This window comes from Engraulis encrasicolus, chromosome 2 (genome assembly GCF_034702125.1).
Source record: "Engraulis encrasicolus isolate BLACKSEA-1 chromosome 2, IST_EnEncr_1.0, whole genome shotgun sequence".
Classification (NCBI taxonomy): domain Eukaryota; kingdom Metazoa; phylum Chordata; class Actinopteri; order Clupeiformes; family Engraulidae; genus Engraulis; species Engraulis encrasicolus.
Genome location: NC_085858.1, coordinates 32,073,202 through 32,101,016, shown reverse-complemented (window position 1 = coordinate 32,101,016; position 27,815 = coordinate 32,073,202). Strand labels below are relative to the sequence as shown.

Below are 27,815 nucleotides of genomic sequence, written 5' to 3'. Positions count from 1 at the left end.
AGCACCATCACATCAGGTCATGTGGTTGTCTTCTGTACCGAAGGGAAACAAAGCATTGAAAGGGCGTAAGCGTATATCACGATACTGCCTCCCTGTATTGTGATACAGTATCACCATGACTCTGCGTATTCTGGCTTTGATACAATATCGTTACAGCCCTAGCGACAACAGCGGTGGCAGAAGCTGCAGGGCGGGAGTTGTTAACTGTGGTTTGGTAGCTGGGTGAGATATGACGTATCAAGAGGCTTTATGGTCACTGGACAAGGACAGCAATGTGTCGTTAAGAGCTGCGCAACAGAAAAGGAAACAGTATTTAAAAAAATAGAACACAGGTTAAAAATTGCACTCCTTATATACAAATAACCAGGTAAAATTCAGACATACAAATCTATCCAAAAGCACTACTTAAAAATGTTTGAAGTAATATGTTACAATACTTGAGCCATGAAACTAGACATATTATTTTTCTCAACGTAAGTTAATAAATAAACCAGCAGACATGGCAGCGCTCACCACTGCAGCCATTATTTCGTTTCCAAGGCAATTATCACAGCTGACGAGGAAGAGGCACTTAATCACTTCCCTTCCCCTTAACACACACACAGAGCACAGTCGCTCATGCCCCCCATAACCCCCTCCACCCACACCGTGTCTCAATGCCCCATCAGCTTACTCTGCCCCCACCGTATAAAGGGCGGGTTATGCTTCCTACTTGTGCCACAGAGTGAGCTTGTCGCAGCCATGATGCAGTTAATTTTGGTTTATGCCCTGTTTTGAAGCACGGTCTGCGCGATGTCATTCCACGCTGAAACTGCCTTCAATACAAAGAGTAAACTAGACGTGTCGGTTGTTTTTTAGCATCACAGACTCGACGAGAATGAAAATGAAACATTAAATCTTTATATCACGTGCATGTTTGATCGCACTGGCAGCCACAGTGGTAGTTTGGAACAAAGAAGTGGCTCATTTGTCGAGGATCTTGAAGCGGAATGTTTCCTCGACCTCGGAACCACTGTTCAACTGTCCAAATAACTTCAGCGTCGTAACTCGCAAGCGCATGTGTTGTCTTTGGTTCGTGTAAATAAATCAAACAACAAAGCACGGGCAACTTATTTAATGAAGAGCTCACAGTCCGTAGACCGACGAAGGTTAGAACAAGGAAGTAGCGCTTGTTCTCGACTCGAGGACAGAGCAGGCTGGTCGAGAGGACCAATCAGAGACCTATTTTCGCCCTTTCACGCCGTCGCTCCCTGCGTCGAGACACAATTTTGGGGAGGTGCCCCAGAGTACCTGCGTGATGGGGGGGGCTTCACTCCGTTAACTGCGCGGCTCACTGCATCATGATGCAGTGACGCTGATCTCGAGGCATAAACCACCCTTAACGCCTACCCTGACCTGTAACACCAACAACCAGCGTCTGCGCTTCTTTACACACATACACACACACCTTCACTCCCTTCACACATACACACACACCTTCACTCCCTTCACAAACACATGCAACTCTTTTCTGAAGGCCTCCTCTCACTTCCTATGATTTCAATACCTGCGCTCTGCTGCTTGTTGTCGCACACTTGCCGCGATGTGAGCGGTGGGATCCTTTAGTGCACTGGATCCTTTAGGGCAGTGCGTTCGCTCCAAAGGCAAGCGCAGCAGTCGCGGCCGTGCTGTTCGCTCCACTGGCAGGCAGCAATGTAAATGCTAGCTCCTGTCTAATAAATAAAACACAAGCTCTGAGCCCACACGGCCCTGCTAATGCTCGCCCTGCTGATGCTGCTGGCTATGCCTTGTGCTTAGAGCCAGACTGAAAGGGGAAAGAAACAGAGTGAGCAGAGAAGGAGTGCGAGAACGCCTGAAAAATAAGCAACAGAGCTAAAAAAAAGAGGGAATGGGAGCGAGACAGGGGGAAGAAGGGGAGGAGAGGGGGACACGGATAGAAAAGGATGCACACAGAGAGAGAGAGAGAGAGAGAGAGAGAGAGAGAGAGAGAGAGAGAGAGAGAGAGAAAGAGCGAGAGAGCGAGAGAGAGAGAGAGAGAGAGAGAGAGAGAGAGACGCACGCACGCACGCACGCACGCACGCACGAGAGAGAGAGACGGAGATACATTCAGCATGAATCAAACAAACTAACCACCAATGGAAAAACATTACACCGCTACGTCAATTCAATCACGTAAGGACACGTAACGCCATAGCTGTTCAGCCTGGAGGACCTGCCAAGTAGACATTTTGACAAACGTCATTTGTTCCACATCATCCGTTCAATATTCATGGAGCCCATCTCTGACTCTAGGTGATGATTTCTGAGCTGTGAGGAAGACCCCCCCTCCAAAAAAGAGCTGAGTCCAACAACTCCTCCAACAAGACAGACACGGAGGCCGCCTGCGAGCATGAGAAAGCATCCAGGGTTCAGCAGGTCAGGAGCAGCTCAGTGTCTCTCAATGCCAGAGTGCTTTGCTTTTAAGGGGGCCGGATAAGGCTTTCCTTCCCATCTCCATAACCATACACCCCCCGACCCCCAAGCCTAACCACCTCCACTTGCTTCATCTCAGCGCCCACCCCAAACCACCCCACCTCGATATCCCCTCTCCCCGTTGCCCATTACACAGGGCCACAGTGGCAGACAGGCTGAATGGGATAGAGGAATTTCCTAATTGCTTGCGCTGTTCAGCCCAGCAGCGACCCACAGGCAGACGCACAGCACTTTCCTGCAAGACTCCCGCTACCCAGCGCCCATACCCCCCCGCAATTAACACAGGCCCTTAAAGACAATTCAGCACCAAGAGTTGTAAATGGGGGCGGAAAAAAAAAAAAGATGGAACACTAATAAGGATTCAAGGACTTAAACCAAAGCAAAGAGACAGAAGGGGAGGGGGTGGATGGACTGGGGTAGGAGTTTAGGAAAAAAAAAAGAATGAAGCCATTAAAATCCACAAAGAGCCACCCCCCCTCTCGCCTTTTGCGTAAATGGTTACACTGAGGCCCCGGTCCACTGTTAAGCAAACTAGAATGCTTCCCAGACAGAGGAAGAGGATCCACATAAGCTAGAAGTAAGGGCAGGTAGAGGGAAAATAAACTGTTGCAGGAGAATCTGAAGCAGACGGTTAAAACCACAGATGGATATAAAAAGGTTAAGAGCTCACTAGGAGGAAAGGGCATCCACGCACTGCGTGTGCTTATGACATAAGGCTGAGAAACTTCTCCCCAAATGCTGCACTGCTGAATATTGGGGATATTACTTGGCTTCGAGCTAAAGTTATTAAGTTATTAAGTGCACACCCATGCCAAAAGATTAGGACAACACCCATTTAATTAAAAATCTATGCCAAACACCTAAACTATGAATGATCCCTAGATAATCCTCGTCCAGACGGGCATGGACCTGTATGCAATGTTAGCCTTACAGCACTTGGATCAAAACACCAGAATCAGAAAAGAGACAGAGCTTGCGCGTGAGGCACAAGACTAGGAGACAGAAGTGCATGTTTCTGTAAAACTCTTGTCCATTCCTCAGCCATGGCTCTGACATGAGCGATGAAGAAAGGGAAGAACAGAAGAAAAGGAGAAGAAAAGAAGCAGAAGAGAAACAGACAGTCTGCATGACTGTTGCCCTCTGTGCAGTGCAGTGCTCCGGGTCGGCCTGAGAAAGGGGAAGTGCTTTGGGAGTGACTCAGGCCTTGACTACAGGGCCAGGGCATGATACCCCCGTCAGCTAGCAAGCCTCCCCTCCCCTCCCCTCCACCAGGCCCTGGCTTGCCTGACCACATGACAATAGCAGGAAATGACTGAGGTGCAAACAGCACTGTAATCGAGGTTATGCCACAAAATACACTCACGCTGCAACCCTCCCCTCCACCCGCACATATCTCATAGCTGAACTCTAACCAAGTCCTTTCAGAAGGCTGCGTGCGTGCGCACGCACACGCACACGCACACGCACACGCACACGCACACGCGCACACACACACACACACACACACACACACACACACACACACACACACACACACACACACACACACACACACACACACACACACACACACACACACACACAGAAGTCAAAAGCGGTAGTGGTTTCCAACTAGAGAGAGAATAAGAGCAGACGAGCCTCACATCTAAGCTGCTTCATTGTTTTAAGCCCTTTGGCCTTCCTCTGCTCTGCTCTTCTATGCTCTATTCTGCCTCCTGCTGAAAGCCCACGAGCAGCAGCCCAACAAAAACAAAGTCATCAGGGATCCTCTGCATGGATCAAACGTGGCACCTACAATCGTCCAAATCCACATCAGCTTCTGCCTGTCCCAACATGTCCAACTTGATGCCATACAATCAGCCAAATTCCTACAACACTCCCTACGGCGCTCGCTCTCTCTCCCTCTCACCGGCCCTCCGCTCAAACTTTCTCTCCGCACATCCCTCCCCACACAAACACACACACACAGACGCGCACAGAGACACACACACACACAGCTCTGCTGTCAGGAGTGACAAAATGATTGCAGGCTGCATCTCGCCGGTTCTGTCTGCCGAGGTAATCTTGGCCTGACAGATGTGCACCTAGGCTTCGAGTGTGGGCGTTCTCGCTTAGACCTCCGAGCCTGAAATTGCGCCGAACAAAGAAGTCCTCGTCATCTTTTTTTTTGGTTTTGTTCTTCTTCAGTGTGAATTCTGCACAACCCCAAATCCCTCTCTCCTCGCCCTCCTCTTTCCCTCCCTACCCCGGAGGCTTGCACGGAACACTGGGCAGCTGAAACTTGCCTGTCAGATCTAGTTCACATGAGCATATTAAGAGGGAAAAATACAACCAGCTACCATCCATGCATTAATGGGAGGGGGGTATAGGAAATTTCAAAGAAAAGATTGCAGGCCGCATGGCATTCTGTGTGTAGTAAAAATGAGGAAGAAAAAACAGTATAATGGTGAAACATTTTAGCATGCTGACAAAGGCAGATTATGTGGAGTGTGCTGTGAGCATTCAAGAGAAAGAGAGGGAGCGAGATAGAGAGAGCATGAGATATAGAGGGTGTGCGAGGAGACTGCATGTGTGCGTGTTAAAAAAAGTGTGTGTGTGTGTGTGTGTGTGTGTGTGGCACATTATGCTGAGAGCGCACAAGAGTGCAGGAGGGAGCTTTAGAAAAAGGTCAAACACATCTGCAGTCATCAGCACGCCGCTCCCCCCTTTGAGGACCCAGAGAGCGCTGCCGTGGACATTAAACACCTAACATTTGTTAGCTGCCCACCCGCTCAAAGGCTGGCTGCCGTATTTGTGCTGGGCACTGTGTTTTATAAGCCACAAGACAGAGCTTAAATAATGCCAGTGACCCGCCGTCTGTTGGGGTGGGATGTGGGGCGAGCGAGGAGGCGAGAGCGTGGGCTGCCGCCATACGAGTTTTTCTGCACTGGATTGCAATTACGTGACCAAGCTTAATGAAGCGCGGGCAGAACAATGCACCGAACTGGACACATGTGCATGTGCATGCACGCACACACAGAAAAAAAAAACACATTGAGGGAGCATGCACAGGCATGCTGGTGTATATTTACATTACAGACAGATCGTTTCGTCACAGAAATATTTGACAGGGCAGCTGTGCTTACCGCCCTCTCACTCTCTCGCTCTCTCTCACTCGCCCTCATCCCTCTCCGTACTGTTAAGTCATTTTTTACAAGCACAAGCTAAGCCCTCATTTCATTAGAAGACAAGTGCAGGCAGAGCAGCACTGTACGTGATTAGGGACCGTGTGTGTATGTGTGAGAGAGAGAGAGCAAGAGAGAGGGATGAGTGTGTGAGCAAGCATGTGAGAGAGGTGGACAGAACGAGAGAGAGCGGGAGAGACGGGGCAATGAGAGTTTCAGTGTGTGTGTGTGTGTGTGTGTGTGTGTGTGTGTGTGTGTGTGTGTGTGTGTGTGTGTGTATTTCAGTGAGGGACTTTCCCAGGCTTGGTACTTTGAGCTCTACGTATGAATGTTCGTTTTGCTCGGTTTCTCTTCAGACTAGAAAGATTGGTAGACCTGTGTGGCCGTGTGTGTGTGTGTGTGTGTGTGCGTGCGTGCGTGTCCCACCAACACAGCAACGCGTACACTGAGCGGCGCATCCGCTAGCGAAATAACGAACAGCCTCAACTCGGTCATAGAATTCAGAGGCTCATTGCCAGATGGCGGTAGGAAAAGGCAACGTAATGCCTAACAAACGCATGGGACCGCCTCACGCTACACACGCACCGTTTTTCTTTCATTTCGCTTGTGAGGGGGACAGAGGAGAAGAAGCACCTGTGCCAGAAGCGGAAGAGGTTGAGGTGGTAATGCGATCCACCCGGCAGGCCCTTTGTGTGGCCTCTTCAACCCACACTGTTCACACATGCTGCTGCAGAGCAAAAAGGGGGCCTTATGCATCGTGTGCGTCAATTTCTTTTTTTTGTTGTTTCATCTTTTCACAGACACGGAAACCAAGAGAGACCACAAGGCCTGAAATAACTTTGCTTTATTTGGTCAGTGTGAAAGTACTAAGGCTGCTACAATAAAGATAAATGTGGTTTGGTTTTGCTTCCATGTACGTGGGAAGACCTCAGCATAGACGTAGAGAGCGGGGGGGGGGGGGGGGGCAAAAAAAGACTTACAAAAGGAGGTACAGAGAAAAACACAAAAAAAGGACAGGGGCTAAGGCTAGAGAAACTAAGCTGAAATGAAAGTGCTCTCAAAAGCGCCTCTTTGGAAAATGGTGCTTTCGGCAGCCAAAACCCCATGGCTGGACAGCACCCAACATGAACACCCCAATCATAAGCCCCCGCTGCTATGCCTCCAACACAACCTGCTACTACAAGCACACAGCAGACGGGCAGCTCTGTTACGGAGGCATCTTGCCACGCGCATCTCCTCTTTAAAGCTTTAAAGACCAGTTAAACAACACATGAATAACATCAGAAATGCACTTTTGCACCAGTGAAATTATATGACTACAGAACTGGATGGTGGGAAATGGTCATCTTGCTTTATAACAAAAACAACACAATTAGTCTGAACCAAAAAGTATACTGTTATTGTGCATTTAATTCAACTGCTGTAGCCTGTGTAAAATTAAGTCTCCATTTCGATATTACCACATGGTTTATTTATAAACACACCTTTCTGTGTGCGGCAAAGATGTCTAACTAATAGTTCTTTGAAATAGCCTTAGAAATCCATTAAAAACTAATTAACACTCCGGGGCATTCCCCCTCTCTTTTTTTATAACGGCTGCTCTTGAAAAACCACATCAGGCTTGCATACGTCCAACACAACCTCCACCATTAAAAATGAACCTTTTAGAGCAACTCTAAGACTAGCCTGGTCTGGCAGACCCCTGGATTTAAACAGTCCAGTCTGGCCAAACATGCCTTAGCAGTTAGGCCTTGCCACCTGTGTGTATAAAGTGAGTGCTTATACGCTAAACAAACAGTGATATGCAAGATTTCGCTCCATGGTCAACCAAGCCCAACCTGGCATGAGGAACGTCTTACCACGAGGCCGGGATGGTGGCTCGCTCTGTGCCACAACTGACGGGGGGTGTTAAAAATAGTTTGGGCCTTCTCAGCACTTTGGCTGAAACAGGAGGCTGATCGCGACAGACGCTGGGTGAAAGCTGGGTTTCATTTCTCATCCTTTGTTGGCGTTTCCAAAGGCAGGGCCTAATCCAGGCCAGCATGGCGTACAGGGCTGGCCGCCTCGGTTTGGAGTGGATGTGTGTATTTGTGCGTCTGAGAGAGAGGCTATGCAGAGCACGTTAGAACGTCTCACTTCTTCAAATATGCAAAGGTCAGAACATGTCTCATTTCATCATCTTGGCTCTGCATGGACATTCACATAAAATCCACAACCCTGTAAAAGACTGGAGGGAGCAGAGGCTAGTTAGCTAGTATCTCTATAGCAGACATGTCCATGCAGCAACCATGCTGAGACGGCCAAACTGAGAAGAGCCACAGAAAACCAGAGAGTAATTCCATATGGACAACCACATTGTGTATCTTTCAAGTACCATCAAATCCCAACTACAGTCCAAGAAAGAGGCTAGTTTAAAGAAAATGTAAATAGAAAAGTGGCAAGCAAAACAAAGTTAAGATTTCGGTTTGCTAATTCAGAAGGTGCGTCTTCTGGGCTCACATGTTGTTATGCTACTGAATCACAGAACGGGAACAAACATGTGTGAATCTCCAGCAATTATGGTTCCGGTATGTAGATGTAGACCTTTCTCTGCATGATTACAACCAATTACTCCAATCTAAATGTCAAAGGCTTAAGACTTCCACAAAAAGCTGAAACCGAGCGTGTAATTAGCAATGATTCTCTGAGCCAAACCATCATTTCACCTGCAAGGCTCGAATGATTTCATGCTTTGTAGAGAAAAAAAAAACAAAGCTGTACTCTCAGGTAAATGTATATTAGTGTTGGTTAATGAACTACCAACATACTAGGCAGAATCCCTTTTTATTAAGACACAAAAATGTACACCCTCACAGTCTGTCATGACACAACTTCCACCTTCGAGGTCTTTGCTGCAGACAGCATGCAATTTGCATTGTGCAACCCATTCTGCATGAATCCAGCAGCGTGTAGTAGAGTACGGTACTTTCCCCTCTGTGTGTGTATGGGTTTCCATCGACAGACTTGACCAAATTTGAACCACCACCCAGCTTTTCATATTCATCATCATTCTGTCTACATGACTATACTTATATCCCGTGTATGTTTGTGTGCAAACCGTTGATGAAAGAAGAGAAAAAAAACAGTAAAAAAGGAAAGGGTTATAAGGACAGGAGGGGAGGAAGAGGAGGAGGAGATGTCTGGCCTTATCTTAAGGATCCAGCCAGTATATACAATGGCTGATCACTATCTCTAGCATTAAATAAACCAGACCAAGAGGATAGCCAGACATACACTACGAGGAAGAAAAAAAAAACATTTCACCACACATGTATTCTAAGTAACACAAGGACAGATGGTTTCTCACTCTGAAAATAGAATGTAGAAGCATTTTGCACCACCATCAGCAGAAGAAGCTTAATTGTTCTGGACAGTCAGAACTAGGTTTACAGTCATTGCATTGGTCAGAGCGGTTCAAATACAGGGACTGGAAAGAATGGGGAAAGAACAGTTCAACTGTAAAAATGAGATTCATAATACGGACAGAGGCTCAGTACTAAAAGGAAAAAATAAACATGAAAACTCCTGGTGTGCACATGTACATGCATGTTATAAACACAAACACATGCACCCAAACTCTCTCGCGCTCTCCCTCTCCCTCACACACACACACACACACAAACCCAGTAGACCATTCACCACTGAACTGAATTTAAACCACACCGACATGGGTGTAGGCTTTCTAGGCCATGGGGCTACACTGCAACGAAACCTGATCTCAGCCTTCAAATCACCAACCGTCAAATTACAATTTAATAAGCACTTGCTGCTGCCATCTCTGCGCAGATGTTAAATGGGAGATTCATCAAAGCACAAACGCCTCATTTAAAATCCACTTCTTCTAGTGGGGAGGACATTCGAGAACACAATGTGCATTATTAACTATTGTACAGACACATACATTTCCATTCATCCATTTCATCTAGCTGTGCATGGCATTATGCGTATACCACTAGACGTCTATGTGTTCTTTATATAAACCGTAGGGCAAACCCAGAGTAGCATTACGTGTACATGTTAGCGAGCATGCTTGGTCAATAAAAACGATTCTGATAAAAGATCTTTAGGGCACTGTTCAGATTCCTGGGGATGTTTTGCACACACGCGCACACACACACACACACACACACACACACACACACACACACACACACACACACTTCCAGAGACATGCAAGATGAAAGTGCCACCATCTCGCAAAGCAAAAGGCAAAAACACTCAACTCTCCTGCACACCCTCCCCATCCTATAATGCTCCTTCATCCCAACCCTGCTCCCAGTTCTGAGATAACTGGTCAACAACACAGGGATAAAGCAAAAGGGGGTGGGGGGGAGAGTATTACTCATGTTTTACAGAGATAGCATCAGAGCCATCGACGAAGAGCGTTGACACGAGCATGCCAAACATCCTGAGCGTTTTATTCCAGACCCATAGCGCAAGTCACAGTGCAAGGCAATAGGACGGCTGAGAGGGTAGGGGAGGGTAACGCAGAGGAGAGATGGAGGGGGGCGATTTGGGGGGGGGGGGACTAGGCTGTGCACCAGGACACTAAACACTTTATGTATAATTCAGAGGGAAGTCAAGGCTGCGGGGAAAGTGTACATTCCCTCCCTCGTAACCCCCCCGCATCCACCCCCCACCGTCACCTCCGCTGTCTCCTGCTCCCCCTCCTCCTTTACAACCCTCCCCCAGCACATGACCATCTCTCCACCCCAACCCTCCCCGCCTGCTCTCTCCATGTACACACTTGTTCTTCTCACCACCCCTCTCTCTCTCTCTCTCTCTCTCTCTCTCTCTCTCTCTCTCTCTCTCTCCTCTCTCTCCTCTCTCTCTCTCTCTCTCTCTCTCTCTCTCTCTCTCTCTCTCTCTCTCTCTCTCTCTCTCTCTCTCTCCTCTCTCTCTCTCTCTCTCTCTCTCTCTCTCTCTCTCTCTCTCCGTCTCCCTCCTTTCTCACAGTCTCCCTCCGTTTCGTTTCTCTCACTTGTGCCACAGCTGAGATCACTGCTCAGCCCCCCTCTCCGTAGTCCCTCCCACTGCTCTGAAGGGCTGCATGTGTGTGTGAAGGTTTACACAATGAGAAGCATGCTTCATATGGCCATGGTGCGGACAGAGTTCCCTGGCACGGGCCCAGGACTAAAGAGTCACAGGACACAGGAACTCGGAAAGCAGAGGAGGCGGCGGCCACAATTAATTCGCCTCTCAGCACTCTCCCCTCGCCGCTAAATAAACAGCCACAAATCATCAACGTACACACAAGGAGAGGGAGAGAGAGAGAGAGAGAGAGAGAGAGAGAGAGAGAGAGAGAGAGAGAGAGAGAGAGAGAGAGAGAGAGAGAGAGAGAGAGAGAGAGAGAGAGAGAGAGAGAGAGAGAGAGAGAGAGATGTGTGTAAATGCATGTGTGCATGTACAAGTGGGATGAAAAAGGCCAAACTTCTGAAAGTGTGCCTCCTATAATGCCTTTTTAGTGGCAAAGTAGAACCCAAAACTTAAAAGAAAAAACAGACTTAAGTTTTGATTAAAAGGGTAGGACACTATACATTCATCCCTGAGTATGTCAGTCAATTTCAGCCACAAAGAGGTGATTTTGCTGTTGTTCAAAAGCGCTTTCCTGGTTACAACATGTAACACAAAAATTATCAGAGGATGAATGAGATACCAAAATGTTAAAAATTGTATCATTAAAGTCCGTGTCCCCCTCCTGAAGCAATCGTCTCCGGTCCCGATTTGAGAGAAAACTATTCTCTGCAATTCCAGCCCACAAGCCGCCACTTATATTTGCTTTCAAATGGCAGAATAGACAAATCTCAAGTTTAAAAGGGATATTCCTTACAGAAGGGAGAACGTCAAGCTTTAATACTAAAAGTGATGCTTTCGACATAAGTGCCCCGTCCTGGAGTTGAAGCCACTTGGTTACCCTGCATGTGGTCTGTGAAATAACAAGCTAAAGACAAGCAGCGAAACCTGTGATGTGCGCAAGCATATGTGGTGGTGAGAAAGCTCTGCTGTGAATCTGGATGGGTGTGTGTGTGTGTGTGTGTGTGTGTGTGTGTGTGTGTGTGTGTGTGTGTGTGTGTGTGTGCTGTATAAATAAAAGGCATGCCAATCTGTTCCAAGTGCCCTTGGGTAAGTTCGTCCTTTGCGCCAGTGGAGGTAACAACCTATGTGAAAGACATCACAGTAACAATAGAGTACAAAAATAACTGCACCCTTCTCCTCTCTACACTACACCACACCACACCTCTCCTCTCCTCTCTTCTCCTCTCTTCTCCACAGGCCCTTCTGAAAACATGGAACAAACATAGATCTTGTCTTGCTATTGGATTCTGGCACATTTACCAGAGAGATAGAGAGACAGAGGGAGACCGGGATAGATGGGTGAAGAGACCACATGAGAAAAAGTGAGGTACAGAGCTAGAGCGAGAGCGAGAGAGGAGAGAATTGCACAAATCAATGGGGAGCCTGCTATGGAGCAAAACGTACACAAAATAAAACACTAATTAACAGAATCTTAGACCCTAGAAATATATATTTAAAAAGCTAAAGCACAAAAAAAACACAACTGTCATCAGTCCCCTCCCCTCCCTGGACCAATCAGCAGGGCCCCTGCGTTGTTCACATCCAGCCCCATCGAGGCAAAGGCGGGGCCAAAGTCATAGCGCTCCCCTGACGCGCCGTGTGAACACTGATCAATCAGCCGCATTCCCAGGGGCACCTTGCTTCAAACACTCTCCGCCATCAAACCACCATTTACATTTTAGCCCCCACGATGCCTTGCAACGCTCCACATTTCATTTGTACTTCAGTTCCGCGAGCATGCCAATGCGAAGAGGGAGAGAGCGGCCGATGGCTGCCGCTGCAGCACGGCACATATTTCATGCCTTACTGGACATATGCTCTTTAATGCAATTAGTTCCCTCATCTCTTGGCCATGGATGCAATTATAAAATAGTTAGGATAGAACAATGGACATCCATTCTGCTAAGCTCACAAAAGCTTTTGCAGTGTTGAACGACTAAGAAGTTCATTAACAGAAAGGAGGCGGGGGGGTTGAAGGGAGTTTGGACAATTCTGTAAGGGCCGAGAGAGCCATATCATCTTAGTAAATGAATGCAGGAGGGCATGGGTTTTGCCCGAGGCTGAGGCTCCCCATCACCCAGTGGTGGAATCGCTGCTTCCCTAATCACATTTACCACTCTCGCTTATGAAACAGCCGTCCGACGGCTAATTCATCAATCCCGCGACGGTCCTCACTAGACGCACGAAAAAAGGTGGGTCACAGACATTACCCAACTATCAATCACCTCTTAGATCGCAGGCTTTCATTTAAAACACACACACACACACATGCACACACACGTCTGCTAAAAGCAGCCAAGTTACCAAGAGACAGAGAGGCCAACAGTAACATACATCAACACCCCCTGTTTTTGCCTACTTCTCCTGACAAACAAAACAAGAATCTGAAAGCTTGCTGTGCTTGCTGAAGCATTTTTTAAATTCCCATAGTTTCCCAGAAGGGTTTATTGTTGCGCAAATGGAAGTGTAGACATTTGTGGGTGAGGTCCTTCTACAGGAAACACAGGCTGGCTTGACTGAGTGAGTGAGCGAGTGAGAGAGGGGGAGAGAGAGAGAGAGCGGGGTACCAAACAGCCATTAACAAGTAGGAGTGCAGGAAAAGAATGTTTGCCTTTCCAAATCCAAGAATAACATCCATCTGTCCATTTTGCCTTCGTTTGCTGAGAGCTTTGCTGCTCACAAATTCCAGTTCAGTCTTTGGTTCCATGTGCACACATTTAACATGCTGACTTCAAAAAATATGCAATGCTTTTCTATTCATGGAAAGAAAAGGCCACACAGAGGTGTGGTTTCAAAAAGATGGAGGGGGGGAAAAGAAGACTGAATAAGATCCTGCACTAGCTGCTGGAGTACATACTCAACTCTATTACTTAGATTGCCAAACTACACAACTATACCATATTTCATGTGCGGAGGACGCCACAGCATCACATTCCAATCATGCTTTGCTCTCCCACAATAAAGTACACCTATACTTCCTTCAACCCAAAAGCACACTGCAGAACAATCCCCAACAAAATGAGTATCAACTCTGTTCATGGAACTCTGCTGACAAAAAGCTAGTGCAAAATTTGTGGTGTTTGGCATCATGAAATCCATTAAGGCCAACACTGTTTGAAAGACAGAGACATTTCATTGTACCGAAAGGAAAGACTTCTTGTTGCAATATAACATACTCAATCACAAATACACAAAATAACCTTCACTCTTATGGACAAACTACGTACAAAGTTCTGTACATATGGAGATTGTGGTTGCAATAGACAAACAATTCCACAGAACTTGAATAATTGTTCAATGACAATGTGAACAGCACTGCAAAAGGCGAGTAAGGCCAAGCCCAAAAATAAAGGGAGAGCCGTCAAAATTACAGCCAAAATACACATGAAATAATGTCTATAAAAACAGTCCAACTTATAAAAAGGGATATTTCCAAATTTCTTTGGTCCAGCATAGCATACATGGAATTCTAGTCGTCTAGGTTCTAATTCATTTCCTCCACAGAGGACTCGGGATACTGGATAAGACAACGCAGCTGAACAGTTTTTTCTCTCAAATTAAATGACCTTTGAATGATAGTAATAAAAGGATAAGAGACTATTTGTTTCTGCCGAACACTGTGATTACACAATACAATTCAGAAAATCAACAACACATGTTTCACAGAAAAAGGTGGAAAGGCAGAAAGATGAACAAAGCCTGCACTCCATTTGAATCTAGGGGAGGGGAGGGGAGGAGAGGCTTTTGGCTATCTAACAGTTATTATTGGAACGTCTGTAATGTTTGTGCCGTTCTTGGGAAACTGACTCATTCCATAAACACATGATGCGATTTTCAGGGTCTGACTGACTTGTTTGCAATGGAGACTTTCAGTTGAATTTAAGATCATTTGCTACAGGCTGAAGCATGAAGGACAAGTGGCGGCGTCTCGACTAATGGAGATTGTGATTGGTTTACTCACTTACTGCGGGTGCAACCGTGGTGACTATTTAATGGAGAATGACCCTGGCATGCAGAAACGTGATGAAAGGGGTGGGAGCACTTCAACACTCTGGGTAGATTCAAAACAGTGCTACTCTCAAAACAGAAGTGCCACAATAAGTCACAGCTGCTTAATTCTTCTGTTCTGATGGCAACAGGATGTAATCATATGAAACACCAGAGCCATTGGCATCAAACAGAACATAAGATCTCACTGTAACTAGTCTCTCAGCGCGTCATGGTATATTAAAAACATTGAAGGGTCTATTTATTCCTGTAACGAAGTGTCATGGATATCCAATAGTCTTGCGCAAATGCTGCTTTTCCATCTTCATCTGTGAGTGGCGTGAAGGTCAGACAATTTGGCACAGAATTTGTTTTCAGTCATTCGCACACCTGCTGCGCCCATACATGATGTGTACATTATGACACTATGCATTACGAGTGAGCGCATAACACACACTGGATACTGACGGGTTTGAAATACTATTGGCAATTGATGCAATCTTGGTGTAAAAAAATATGATGCTAAAAAACAAAACAAAGCCGTGACAAGACATCTCAGATGTTTTTGCCTCTGTTGGCCAAAGCAAGCCTTAGCGACAGCTCCCGTCTGTGGCACTAGTAAAAAGGGGCCATCCTTTAGTCTTGTACACATACCTGCATACATGTTCTGTAAACACAGCAGAGAGGCTACGCTTAGTGGCAAAACAGCAGGACAGATAACAGCAGAAAGCAGATAACAATCCCCCTTTCAAAATTAGTAACTCACCAAACCAGTCACCCTGCTGTGGAATCCCTGGAAAAGATTCAATGCGTTTTATTTTTGCACCCGAGTGCACAGTTCAAAAATACTGCACCCTCTCCCTGACACACACACACACACACACACACACACACACACACACACACACACACACACACACACACACACACACACACACACACACACACACCTTAGTGCCTCTATCATTACCGTACACAGAAAATCGCAGGGCCACTTCAAAGCTGCATTGCATCATGCTCTTGCTAAGTTAATCATCTAGCCAGTAATGGGTGTGGGGCAGATAGGCCTGCATTAAAGCTCATGCTATTTGTTAGCCTCGTTAAAAGACTAATCATTAAAAAATATCAATCACAAAAGTCCAGAATGCTCAAGGCAGTCAGGCTGATGTTGTTGCTAAGCCCCTTTAACACAAACATACATATGGACTAATGTACTGCATGCCTGATCCTAGATGAGGTGCTGGAGTTTTGTTCCACATGTTTATGTTCCTGGAGCCTGTTTTTATAAAAGGTCTTTCAGGAGACACTTGACAAGTAGAAGAGAAAAAGATGTTACACGCATCTATTTTTTCTACCACTGTTAGTGTTTGTTAATGTGGAAACCTATTGAAAGTGGAGATGTTGGGAGATGATTTTGGGGCTTGTCTTAATTTCAGTGCTCTTGAGATGGATAAAATTGCTGTTTTCCATCTGACTAAGACAGTTCCTACATTGTGGGTTTAGTATACCACTCAAGTTCTATCTGCGTCAGCAAAAAAACAAAAAAACGTCAGGAACTGCCTGGCACAGAGAGACAGAAGAAAAGGAATGAAAATTGTACATAAACAAAAGACGGAGCTCTTCTGCAAAATCCACCTTTACACAAATGTAATTATATAGGCTACATTTGAAAGGGCCCAGACATTTGGAGCTTGGAAAGTCAGTTAAAGTTTCACAAGCTTGGACACTCTCAAAAATGGAGTACACTTCCTTTTGCAGTTTTAAGGTATGGTCTTAGTGAAAGACTTTGGAATTCTGTACTCCACTAGTCTGTATATCTACAGAAATGTAAACTTAAACCCAGCAAACACTATTGCACTGTAATCACATAGCAATTAACCCAGGTAGCAAGCAGAAGACCTATTCATCGAGAGGTGTAGAAATATGTACACACCATAAGACCCATTATGAGAACGTAACTTTTCGTCCGTGACTTAATTAAATTAAAAAGTCAAACCGTTGACTCAAGGGCTCTGCAGCCCACAGAGACAAGCGTAGTGCACACACACACACACACACACACACACACACACACACACACACACACACACACACACACACACACACACACACACACACACTTCTTTTGGGTTGCATCTGGGGCAACTATGTGTCTTTGCAATGTCGAAAGGACTGATGTATAAAGCCCAGAGCACCAATTCAGGCAAATTTATGCTAGAGTCAGGAATGCTGAGGACTCTCTGGTCTTCAGTGCTGCCGTCGACAGTACTATTTTAACTTAGCTCACTCACCTGCACAGAGACCAATCTGTCCACACTGATGGTGCAGGCCAGCACAACACAGGGGACATGTGTCGATGGAAACAGAGCATAAAAGGCCAAACACACACACACACACACACACACACACACACACACACACACACACACACACACACACACACACACACACACACACACACACACACACACACACACACACACACACACACACACACACACACAATAGTCCACATCCACATAACGTTTCACAATACAATTTTTCCCCCTCTCTTCTCCAAGAACAGTGGTTACACAGACTAAAGGGGCTTGCTTCATCACAAAAGCAGACTGTGGGTCTGTTGTTAATCCCCATCATGTCCAATCAAGATCATGTGGTCTTACAGTACAATATTACATATTTCATTACAGATGGCTTAGAGGGGCACCGGGTGTTTTTTAGCTTTCCATGCCATTATTGATTATTTTCACTGGGCGTTTGAGGTGTGAAGGCGCATGAAAATGTTTTGTGGCCACAATTTAATTAGTTAAAAAAAAACACTAGCACTATGGGGTTGCAATCAATCATGTAATATAAAAATACTTTCTATGGTTACAGTGCTATCCACCGATTATTTGTGCAACTACACTACACTACACAACTGCATACACAGAAATCTCATGTATCCTAACCAAACACCTATTTTACTTCTCTCACACAAAAATATCACAGGAGTGAGCCCAGAAGAATCAGCGCAGCCCAGTTCAGCGTATGCCATTTTGACATGGTAACAGACTGTCCAACATGATGTTGCACAAGAATCTATTTTGAGTTTGTGGGTCTTTCCCCTCTTCAACACACATCTTCTTTACCACATTAGGAATAATATTATTGTTATTTGCTTTTTAAGTCACTAGTCACAACTACGCAATACAAAGATAGAAAGAATCTGTCTTTTCATTTGCTTAACAGTACCCGGTCAACAAACATTGGCGATCTATGTACAATGCAAACCAAGTGTTCAACAATACTTTAGGTCAATTTATTTTACAATGGTTAAGGCTAACCATACTTCTTTATTTGGAGCTATTAAGTCTCCCACTCAACCCCTACTTCTTATCAAGACAACCATGCTACTAAATGGAAGAGTTTTTTTTCGAGAATAGGTTAATTTTATTATCAATATTTTTACACATTTATTGCAGATATCACCCAGGGGGGAAAACTGTCAACTTTGTCACTCTTTCGACGGAGTGCGTTTGAAAAGACAGGCCTACTCGTTCACCTTGCAGACATAATAATTTTACCTTAATATAGGGATACTGACCCGGCAAAGCACAAGACGTATGAGGCCAACTGGTAACTGGATTTCAGAACGTTGAGCTGCAATCACGCTTGTGTTTTATGAACTCAGAAGAGCCAAGTAAGATGTAACAACTCTTGTCCTTTCGATGATTTAATATGTGACAACTGTGTTATTCTTATGCGCTCGCAAATATGTCGCCTTAGCAAATATGTAATGGACAGAAAAAGACGGCTGCACTTTTTTCATGATGAAATGTAATCTGCCCTACGTGAACAAACCGATGTGAGAAGGGAAGGTTGCGTCTCGGATACCTTCCATACAGCTCGCTCCTATAGTGTTGCTTGGGCTGTTTACCTCGAAGGGACCATATCCAAATTCACCAGTTAAAGCCAAATAACAACTAAAGCCAATAGATTCCTCAACAACTCACCAAAATACCAGCAGTGTAAATGGCAACTCAAGGTAAATCATGTAAATGTCTATGGAACACAGGGGGAATGTATTCTGTTTAATTGTGGCCGTGAATGCATTAACGCATACATTTAGCCTCTCGTGTTCACTTCATAGCCTTGTTGAATTTGTGGAAAATAAGACCCATGTCTGTGTTTTATCAAGCGAGCTCAGGAAAAAGACACTGGCCGCGCGCAATGTAGTCCACCCTCGGAAGCAGTGTTTTTCGAAATTGCAATTTAGCTTAAAGTTCACGCAAAGACAAAAAAATACATTATTGAGGATAAAAATCGCTTTCTGGGTCACATACAAATAGGCATTAAAACAGCGCAGTTACTTACTGTGGTGAGAATGTAGGTTAATGGCCGAAGATAAGAATTTTCCAGAGTGAATTGGCGCCGGGTGCCCCGCGCCTAAGTGACCGGGGGACGGGGGTATTCTCCCGGCTGCGGCGGCTGCTCCGAGTCGGTGTTGCTCCATTGCCAATCCAGATAGCAAAGGAGGGGGGACGTGAACAGATCTTGGGGGTCCAAAATCACGGCCATCCATCATCCACAATAGGCAAACTTGATAAAAAGTATTAGTTCAATCGGAAATTCCGAATAAGCCAGTCCTGGCTATACTGTCCTTAGGTTTCCGGGCATATCCGTGTCCTTATCCGGCATTCTGCCGACCTACAAAAATCAAAAGGAGAAATTCAGCTCCACAGACCAGAAGAATGAACGGTCTTTCGCGGCTCTTTTCACAGAAAATTCTAGTTCGACACTAAGACGCGGCCTTTCAAATACAATGACGCAGTTTTATTATAAATATGGGGTAGCCTAACTCACATACTCCAAATGTTTGCCCGGCTGACGCATACGTTATACATCATACGTGTGTTTTTACAGACCTGTCGATGCAAGTTGGGAGTAAAGATACACAGCAATTCTTCACTTGCCGTTTTAGTGACGATTCGCTGGGCTACTGAAAGTCGTAAGTTACCGTTCTTGTGCTACGCTCAGCCCCCAATATAAATAGTGTCCTCCGTTTGCAACTTCGACTGGTTCACCCAAATGGTGCACACCCAAATAGGAGGCTTTAGGCTACTGACAAATGTACCTAGCTTAAATGGACAAATGTGCTTTCCATTTAGACCGTGCAAGTAATGCACTTTAAAAGACAATTCGCTCTCAGTTGGCATAGCCTAATCCAAAAACGTACAATACGTAAGCAGCGCACATTTCGTGTTTTAAAGGAAAATGTAGCCTACATATCCTAAATTACCAAGTCTTTTCCTTGCTGTGAATACATGTCTTTAGTGTCTTTCTGTTTAACATACAAACTGTTAACCTTGATAGCTTCGTAACGTGGCTAAAAATATAGTGATCAATGGCAAACATGTGATTGATTCCTATGGAACGCGAGCGCATTTTCGCAACCGAGTTGTGGGGATATTTTACAAGCGTTATATTAATCGCCGTAAGTGAACGCAAGAATGTAATACGATGAGTATCAAACAAAACTTTGCAAGTGTGGTTGTGTAGGTTGACTGTACTGAGGGTTTCTTGAAAACGTGGCCGATTCTACACTTCATCGTGTTCAGAGATCATACATTAGGTGTACATATATCTGTACACCCTACTTTGTTTTATTTCCTAACATCATTTAAAAAAGCAATACCATCAAGGGAAACATAGGCCTACCCGAGAAAACGGGAGTGTTTAAACAACTCCTACAGTTTTGTCTCTGATATGAGTAGGCTAGTCTATCCAGGCTATGGCACACCGTTGTTGTCGGTATTCTTCTGAATATAATTTACATCTTAGGAGGAAAATGCACAAGAATAGTATGGAAGGACAGCAAGGACACCCAAATGGCCCTGTGCCTTTACTCAGATCCAACAAAACCTTCCATTCTATGACCAACCTTACGTTTCCCTGGATCATTTTTTAATTAAGTGAGAAAATCCGAAAAACACGAGTAAGTTTACAGTAGGCCTAGCCTATGTGCATGTAGTGTTACCAGGCATGAGCTGAACGAAAGTGTTCGTGTATGCCTATTTAAACATTATCAGAGTAAAATTGTTACGCAGTAGAGTTTCTGAAGTTTTCCCTAACCGGTGAGAAACTGAATCTATGCGTTAGACTGCAAAAAAGAGAGATGCCGGCGTACAAAGTAGCAAATTCGACCTGATACGCGCCTTTTCCCACAACTTCTGAATGACACTGGTTTGCCGTTTTCAAATGTACTGTATTTAGCTAACCGATGTGGAAACCCGCATACTCTGCAACGACTTCTTACGTGAAATGTAGTGTCGTAAAGTTAAAAATCCCAGTCGTCCAAAAGATCCAAATGCTTGAAGAAAATCTGTGTTATCTCCATTCAAAAAACATCCAAAGGTGCGCTACAGGACAACATTTGGGGAGGAAGCCCCCTTACAACAGCCTGCGTAAGTCTCGATAAACTCTTCAGCAATGAAACAATCATTGTTTTACAAGACCCGCCCACAATGAACCAAAACCTGACAAATTCTACAGAGACGTCTGCCATTGGTGGATGGATGTGCCCATCATGTCGATGTAAACAGCTGGCTACTCGCCAGCTCTATAAAACCAATTATGGACCAAGGAGGTTGAACTGTTTCAAGTCCCCCTTACTTCAAGGCTGAATGATCAAAACAAGCAGTGCGAATTTTTGAAGCTGTTTTTTCGAGCTGCGTTGATTTAGAAAGGGGGAGCGCACTTCTACAAGAATACAGCAACATCCCGCCAATATTATTGGTAAATGGGATGATTTAGCCTTTTTAACTCTCCCCTAACATACGAATTCTTGTTCCGCGTGGGCTTACTTTCTCCTTCCTGATACGTCCAGCTTTACTAAACAAGTCGCAATCGTATGGCGATCCGTGCGCGTTGGTAGGCTACTAACAGGCTTTATTGTTTCAAAACATCAGGGTCCTACTTACTTACTCATGCTGCGCCAACTACATATCTTTTTTTTAATCGGGATTATGGCACGTTATTTAGCCATGCGATGTCTGAATTGCACTGTGGGGGTTGTAGGCTATGAGTAAACATGTGTTCACTTTCTCATCTGGCTTACCGATTTCTGTTATTAACTGAATTGTGTTGGAATAGCCTAATGCCTAGATATCCAATATACGTCTTTACGCACAAGTGCCACAGTCAAACTATTCCTTATCCCCAGTCGTTTTTGATGTTGCAACAGCCCACTTACCGCCCTTTTCACTCCACACTACTTTTCATGTCGTCCATATGGCGTAGTACTGCTTTAGTAGCACGTAGATTTACACCAGTTTTTCATTTACTTCTAAACTTACAGGTAAAGCGAATATGTAGCCTATGCAATGGATTGCCTGTCAGCGGAACTTGAGCAGACCTAACAAATGTCATATCCTAATGATTAAAACGGAACACGATGTGTAGGTGTCTCACTTTTACAACGCACGAAGTAGAATTTCAAGGACCTGACCAGATAGCCTACGTTTTCTATGTTGCAACAATGTTGGTTAGGAAAAAAATGTTGAGCGGTTTCAAAATACCCAAGTCGCACCCCGATGAGGCGGTTTCAAGGCAACCTTTTAAAGGAACCGGGGGAGTGGGACTGAAATAGCAACGAGACGAGGGGAAAGACAATCTTTGAGTATTCTAGTTCAAGGTAACCTTTCTACAATTTGCAGGGCAGACGTAGGCAACACAGAACATTGCCTTCGAACTGAAGGGATCAACTCCGGATATACACTTTTTGGAGGGATCAGCTGAGATGGTAACAAAGGTTTGCCACTGGAATTCGGTGAAAAGGCAGGCTGTAACGTACTAGTGGGACGCGGTTCATGGCTTCCAGCGCAGTAGTGTGTGGTGATGACTGTCCGTGCAGGAGCAGTGAATGGCGGTCTCATCAGACTTCTTTGTTTACGTGCCCTTTGTTTCGCCTGGAACTAATGGACAGATTTATTAATGCACTATGCATGTTCAGAGCTGTCGTTAGACCTTTTGGCGTCTTTTGTCTTCCGCCCAACCGAGAGGAATGTCGGAGGTTTATTGCTAAGGATCTTTTTTGTTTTGTTTTAGGTTATTTTCCAAGCTTTGTGTTGGCGACCAAGGGCATTTCATGACGATTGTCTTTGAGGTGGGTTTGTATGTACTTTCATAATAAATACATATTATAATGGAGACCTAAGCAGGCCTACATTTCTATCTTTTCTGAAAATTGTGTCGAACCTTGTTTGATCATGTTCTGCTGCTTTGTGCTCATTTTTGCGCGTTGCCTGTCTTGGTCTAGGCTATTCTAGGCCTCAGTTGACAGTGTATAATATTAATTTGGCACTTTAAACCCTATAGCGTACATTATTAGGCCCTATGTAAATGTAGTCCACTGCAGTGTCCAAAAACGTTTCCAAATGTGTTTCTTGTGAAGTCAGTAATGGCAGCATATGTGGCTTTGTTTTTGTTATAAATATACTTCGATAGGCTATTACAAGGCTGTAAGATGAACATCTTTTCGACCGTCACCAATGTACTGCTTCCGCTTAAAATCTGAACGAATATAGGATATTAGCACGCACGCAGTTAGTCAACACTGAAATATAGGCATGCATTGTAATAGTCTACGTTTAGTAGGCTATATTAAAAAATACATAAATGCAGTGATTTGGATATGTATGTTAGATGCTAAATTGTACCCTTATGTCCGAAGCTGCTGTCATGTAGGCCTAGGTGCGCGATTTTTTTGTTTTTTTTGTGGCTATTTTCAGTTACAATTAGTGTAGTTCTAGGCCTAATGCAACCGTACGCTAACTGAATTGATACCACGACTGTTTTCCTACTTTATTTCTTGCGTTTGAAAGCGTTTGCTGATTTAGTCCGTGAGTGCGCGCTAGTGTATTCGCGGCCTTATCCTGACACGGTAATTCTCTCTTCAGTATGGGCAGTGATGTAGCCAATCATTGAAAGCCATACAACGTCAAGTAAATATCAAATAAGTTTAACAATATACCTATGACTACAATTGTCTGTATGGTTTGTCAAGCCCTTAACCGACAGTTTTTGTTTGCGCTGTCATTTGGGTCATAGTGAATGCCTTTGGAAGGAAATGGACTACGTTTCCATTCAAAGCCTTGTGTTATTATTTAGGACCCCACGTAGTTTAAATAACGTCCAACGAGGCCTTCGAGTCGCATCATCCCGATAATACGTGATTGATCAGTGTCAGCTAAATGTCTCAATTGCCCTCTGTGATTAATGTTCTAAATTTTAAATAGAATAGCCTATATATTTTTAAATAGCAATGACCGACGATTAATGCCATCATGAGGGGCGCAATTAGACGGAGAGGAAGGGTTTGCATGACCGCATCAATTGTTGTTGGTGTACACGTTTCTTTAAAGGCATACGTAGGCATATGCGAAATCCACCTCAAAGTCATTGAGTGTTAAACATTTTTATCCATTCCTGTTTCTAAAAAAAAACCCCAAAAAAACAGCCTCACAACCCCCTTCCACAACAGTTCTCAATAGTGTGCGCAATATCGATGGCTCATTGAATATTGTGTCTAATTGAGTTTTGTTTCTTGCATTACATGTTAGTTCCTCTTGTGTCATCAAAGTAAGAGCAAAGTGTGCCAGCCCCATTTCTTCCTACGGCATGACCCAAGCATGATCTTGGGTAGGCTATTGGAGCACTGGATTATCGAGTCTCTCCACACATCAACTGGAAATTGATTTGAAACATTTTGGAAGAGGCCAGGGGATTTAAAGCCTATTTTGTTTTAAATGTGCACAACCAAAAGACTTCCATACTATTATGAACAACCGAATGGAGACGTAGGCCTGTCATTCGCTGGTATCAAGAAACCTCCCATCTTTTTAGATAAGTTTTTAACGCTCTAATATTGGTCGAAGTGATATTCAAAGCTCGTGGTTGGGGGGGTGGCAGATTATATTTGTAGAACGCCCTTAGGCAGAGACATCGATAGGACAGAGATTACTGTTAGTGAAAATAAATTGCCCCGACTCTCCTGTGCAGGCTCTCTACATCCGGCCTCTAATTGCAAAAACACGAGGACCTTTGTGTTACTAGGCCATACCTTTGCCGGGTCCAGAGGACGGTAAGACTATGCAATAGGGAAGATGGCTACAACGTAATAACACCTTAGTAGTGTAGTGGTGTGGTAGCCAAGGCTATTCCTCGCCCCTCTGAGTCAGTACCAGACGCGAGAGCTGTCAATGTCCACCCTTCAGTGACAGTGGCTAAAATGGCTGAATCAACCATAGCCTACTGAGTTAGACTACATTAAAAATGCAATGGTTAATGAGTAACATTTAATATAACACCTGTCTGTTTACTCTAAGCGTTTGGATGCAGCACAATTAGGAGGCACCCCCGAGTGTAATTCAGGCCCACTGGTTGTAACAGGTTCTGTGGCATCACTGCTCAGTTAGGCGTTCTGGTTGAGTGGGTGTTGTTTGACTATACTGTATAGGGAAATGGTAAACAAGAGTGTACAGTCATTGGTCCTAAACTTACACTGATGTTCTAAATGCAAATGAGAAGTTGTGTGCGGTATTTTGAATGATAAATCATGTAGTCTACTTTGACACTGAGACTGATATTGTATCGGTCAGGCATTTGAAGGACTGAAGTAGGATATGCATTATGCTGCATTTTAGTCTTTTATTCTTTACACTGTCAGTGGAGGTCTGCATTTTCCGAATCCAGCTATTTAAAAAACAAACAAACAAAAACCATGAAATTCAGTATTTCATAAAAACATTGCAGGCCCTATAATTTCCTCTGTTTTAAAACTGAAACATTTCCAAGACCTCACTTTTGGATTTGGAGAGGTGTATTTGGATATCGAGGTTCAAGCTTCTCACAGTTGAACCCTTGAAGGCATGTCAATAACCCACGTTCTTTCCATGCTTTGCATCCGATCTGCCAAGAGAAACATGAATTTGAAAAGCAGCCAAACTATAACAGATAATCTGCAACATATCATCCATCAGGTTAGATGTGCAAGGCCTGCTCGGTCAATTCCAGGCTTTAAGAGGAATGTAGTGTACAAAGTGTTACTTGAAATCAGCTTAACATACTGAAAGAAAAATCAGCTTTCAAAATATTAAAGCCACATACCATATGCATCTGGGCCATGCTTTGGAGTTTAATACTTTGAACTTAGTACGTTCAATGATACATGAAAAGCCAACATGAACAAAGCTACAACCAGTTACTCAAGTTGGCTCTTTAAGCATCACTTGTTTATAGCCTTGGAGGCTGTGGAGAACACCTTGGTATGTCGCACAGCCAGGGAACCACAAGACTTCATCACATGGATCTCAGATCAGGTGCAGAAAAAGAGGTACCAGCTACAGATCTCTGCAATACCGGTTAAGTTTTCATCTGGTGAAAGCAGACCCCTTTTTTATTTCAAGAAGACCTCAGACCCAAGTTTAATGTGACCCATGAACATAAGTATTCAGCGGAATACAGTTTCCCCACCCAACAGCAATCAGTCAGGGAAATGATCAGGCTTAATCCCTCCAATTAATATGATGAAAGGACTGAGTCAGGCGAATATGCATACTATATCACCCCTAATAAAAGGATATGGCACTGTGCTCTCCCACCTAACCAAACACGCCACAAGAGACTGGGAGTGAGTCACAGAGAGGGAAGTATGTGTGTGTGTGTGTGTGTGGGGGGGGGGGGTGTATTGCAGAGAGGGCTGACCGCAGCTGGCACACTGGTAATCCCCCCATGTCCAGCTGAAACACAGGACACCAGTATCTGTTGGTTCACATAATGCCCATGATGAGAGGCATGGACTGTGAAATGGCAACCTGTTCGGACACTCCGGGAACGGATCTCATGGAGGAAAAAAAGCCCCAATAGAACCTGTCTGGGCATTCCAAGAACAGATTTCTTTGGCAAGACAAGACCAAACCGATCTAAGGGCTTGACTACAGCTCCTTGATCAAGTTTTAAAATGGGTCTGACGGTTTGGATTGAGGTGTGCTCCGAATCAAAATGAAAGTGGTTATAGACACATTATAAGCTGCCTTTCCCAGCGCACAGCTAGTAACAGAATAAGCCTGCACAATTTCCTATATCATAACTTTGTATCAACTCAGAAATCTCTTACATCAGCTTGCCTATTTTTTTATATAAAGTGACTGTGTTTTCCATGCGTTTTCTGAGGAAGTGAAACCTGACATGTAACAGAATAAAGGGACAATGACTGATAAGGGCTGAATTACCAACACTGTTTGAAGGGCAGCAAACAACGGGTTGTTGTAACTGATTAGTAAGCTTTGCAAACAGGTGGGCGTGTAAAAAAAGGCAGCAGCAATAATGTCCTGATTGTTTGAGGGAAGATAAGATCTCGGTCATTAAATCTGTGATAATAATGAAACTCCACAAGTTCACACATTTGCAGAATCCAACAATCTAGCCTGCCAGACATCCACCCCCTTTTTTACTCGCATACAACATTTACTTCAGAACTTATCTGTAGGAAACCAAGCAGCCTTGCCGACTGTGGCACTGTGCTGCGGTTTTTGCATACAAAAAAGGCAGGAAGGAAGAACTGTGATGCAATGGATTTTTCTGAGAAAATATAGAAGTGCTTTGCGGTGGAGGATGTCAGATTCGGGGGTTGGGGAGGAGGGTAGGAGGAGGAGGAGGAGGAGGAGGAGGAGGAGGCAACACACTCCCGCTCCTGAGTAACCTCACTCAGTGCAGACGAGGGAAGCAGCAGGTCTTTCACATTTCAGTTTGTCAGCGATGCATTGCCCCTGCCAGGTTGGCGGCATTTCACTTTGGGCCAGGTGTGATCTGGGTCCAATATACAGATCAACCCTCCTGCATAAAGCCTGCTCCTGAGTCACCAGGAGGTCCCATGTTAGGCCAGAGAGCTGCACTCATAAAGTCTTGGCAGCACTGCCATCAGTATAATCCAGCCCTTGTGGCCACATAAGTGCATTGTGTTGAAAGGTGAATGCACCTGCTGTTTCTTTGGTAGCTATTCATAACTTTTGCGTTCTCTGTGTGTGTGTGTGTGTG

The 27,815-nt window shown here is 44.7% G+C and overlaps 1 protein-coding gene across 5 annotated transcripts in view; it reads right to left on the bottom strand.

Annotated features, from left to right (window-relative positions):
- tnrc18 (trinucleotide repeat containing 18) overlaps positions 1 to 24,223 on the bottom strand; it is a 95,242-nt gene extending 71,019 nt beyond the window's left edge. For 3 of the 5 annotated variants that reach the window (XM_063186515.1, XM_063186536.1, XM_063186541.1), the window contains exons 1-2: positions 21,037 to 21,951; positions 19,095 to 19,427 (exon numbers count right to left, since the gene is read on the bottom strand). In XM_063186515.1, coding sequence (XP_063042585.1) covers positions 19,095 to 19,305 — 211 coding nt within the window. In that variant the 5' untranslated portion in view covers positions 19,306 to 19,427; positions 21,037 to 21,951. The other 2 variants (XM_063186531.1, XM_063186523.1) reach the window with 2 other exon arrangements.
- Between the last annotated feature and the right edge of the window lie 3,592 nt (positions 24,224 to 27,815).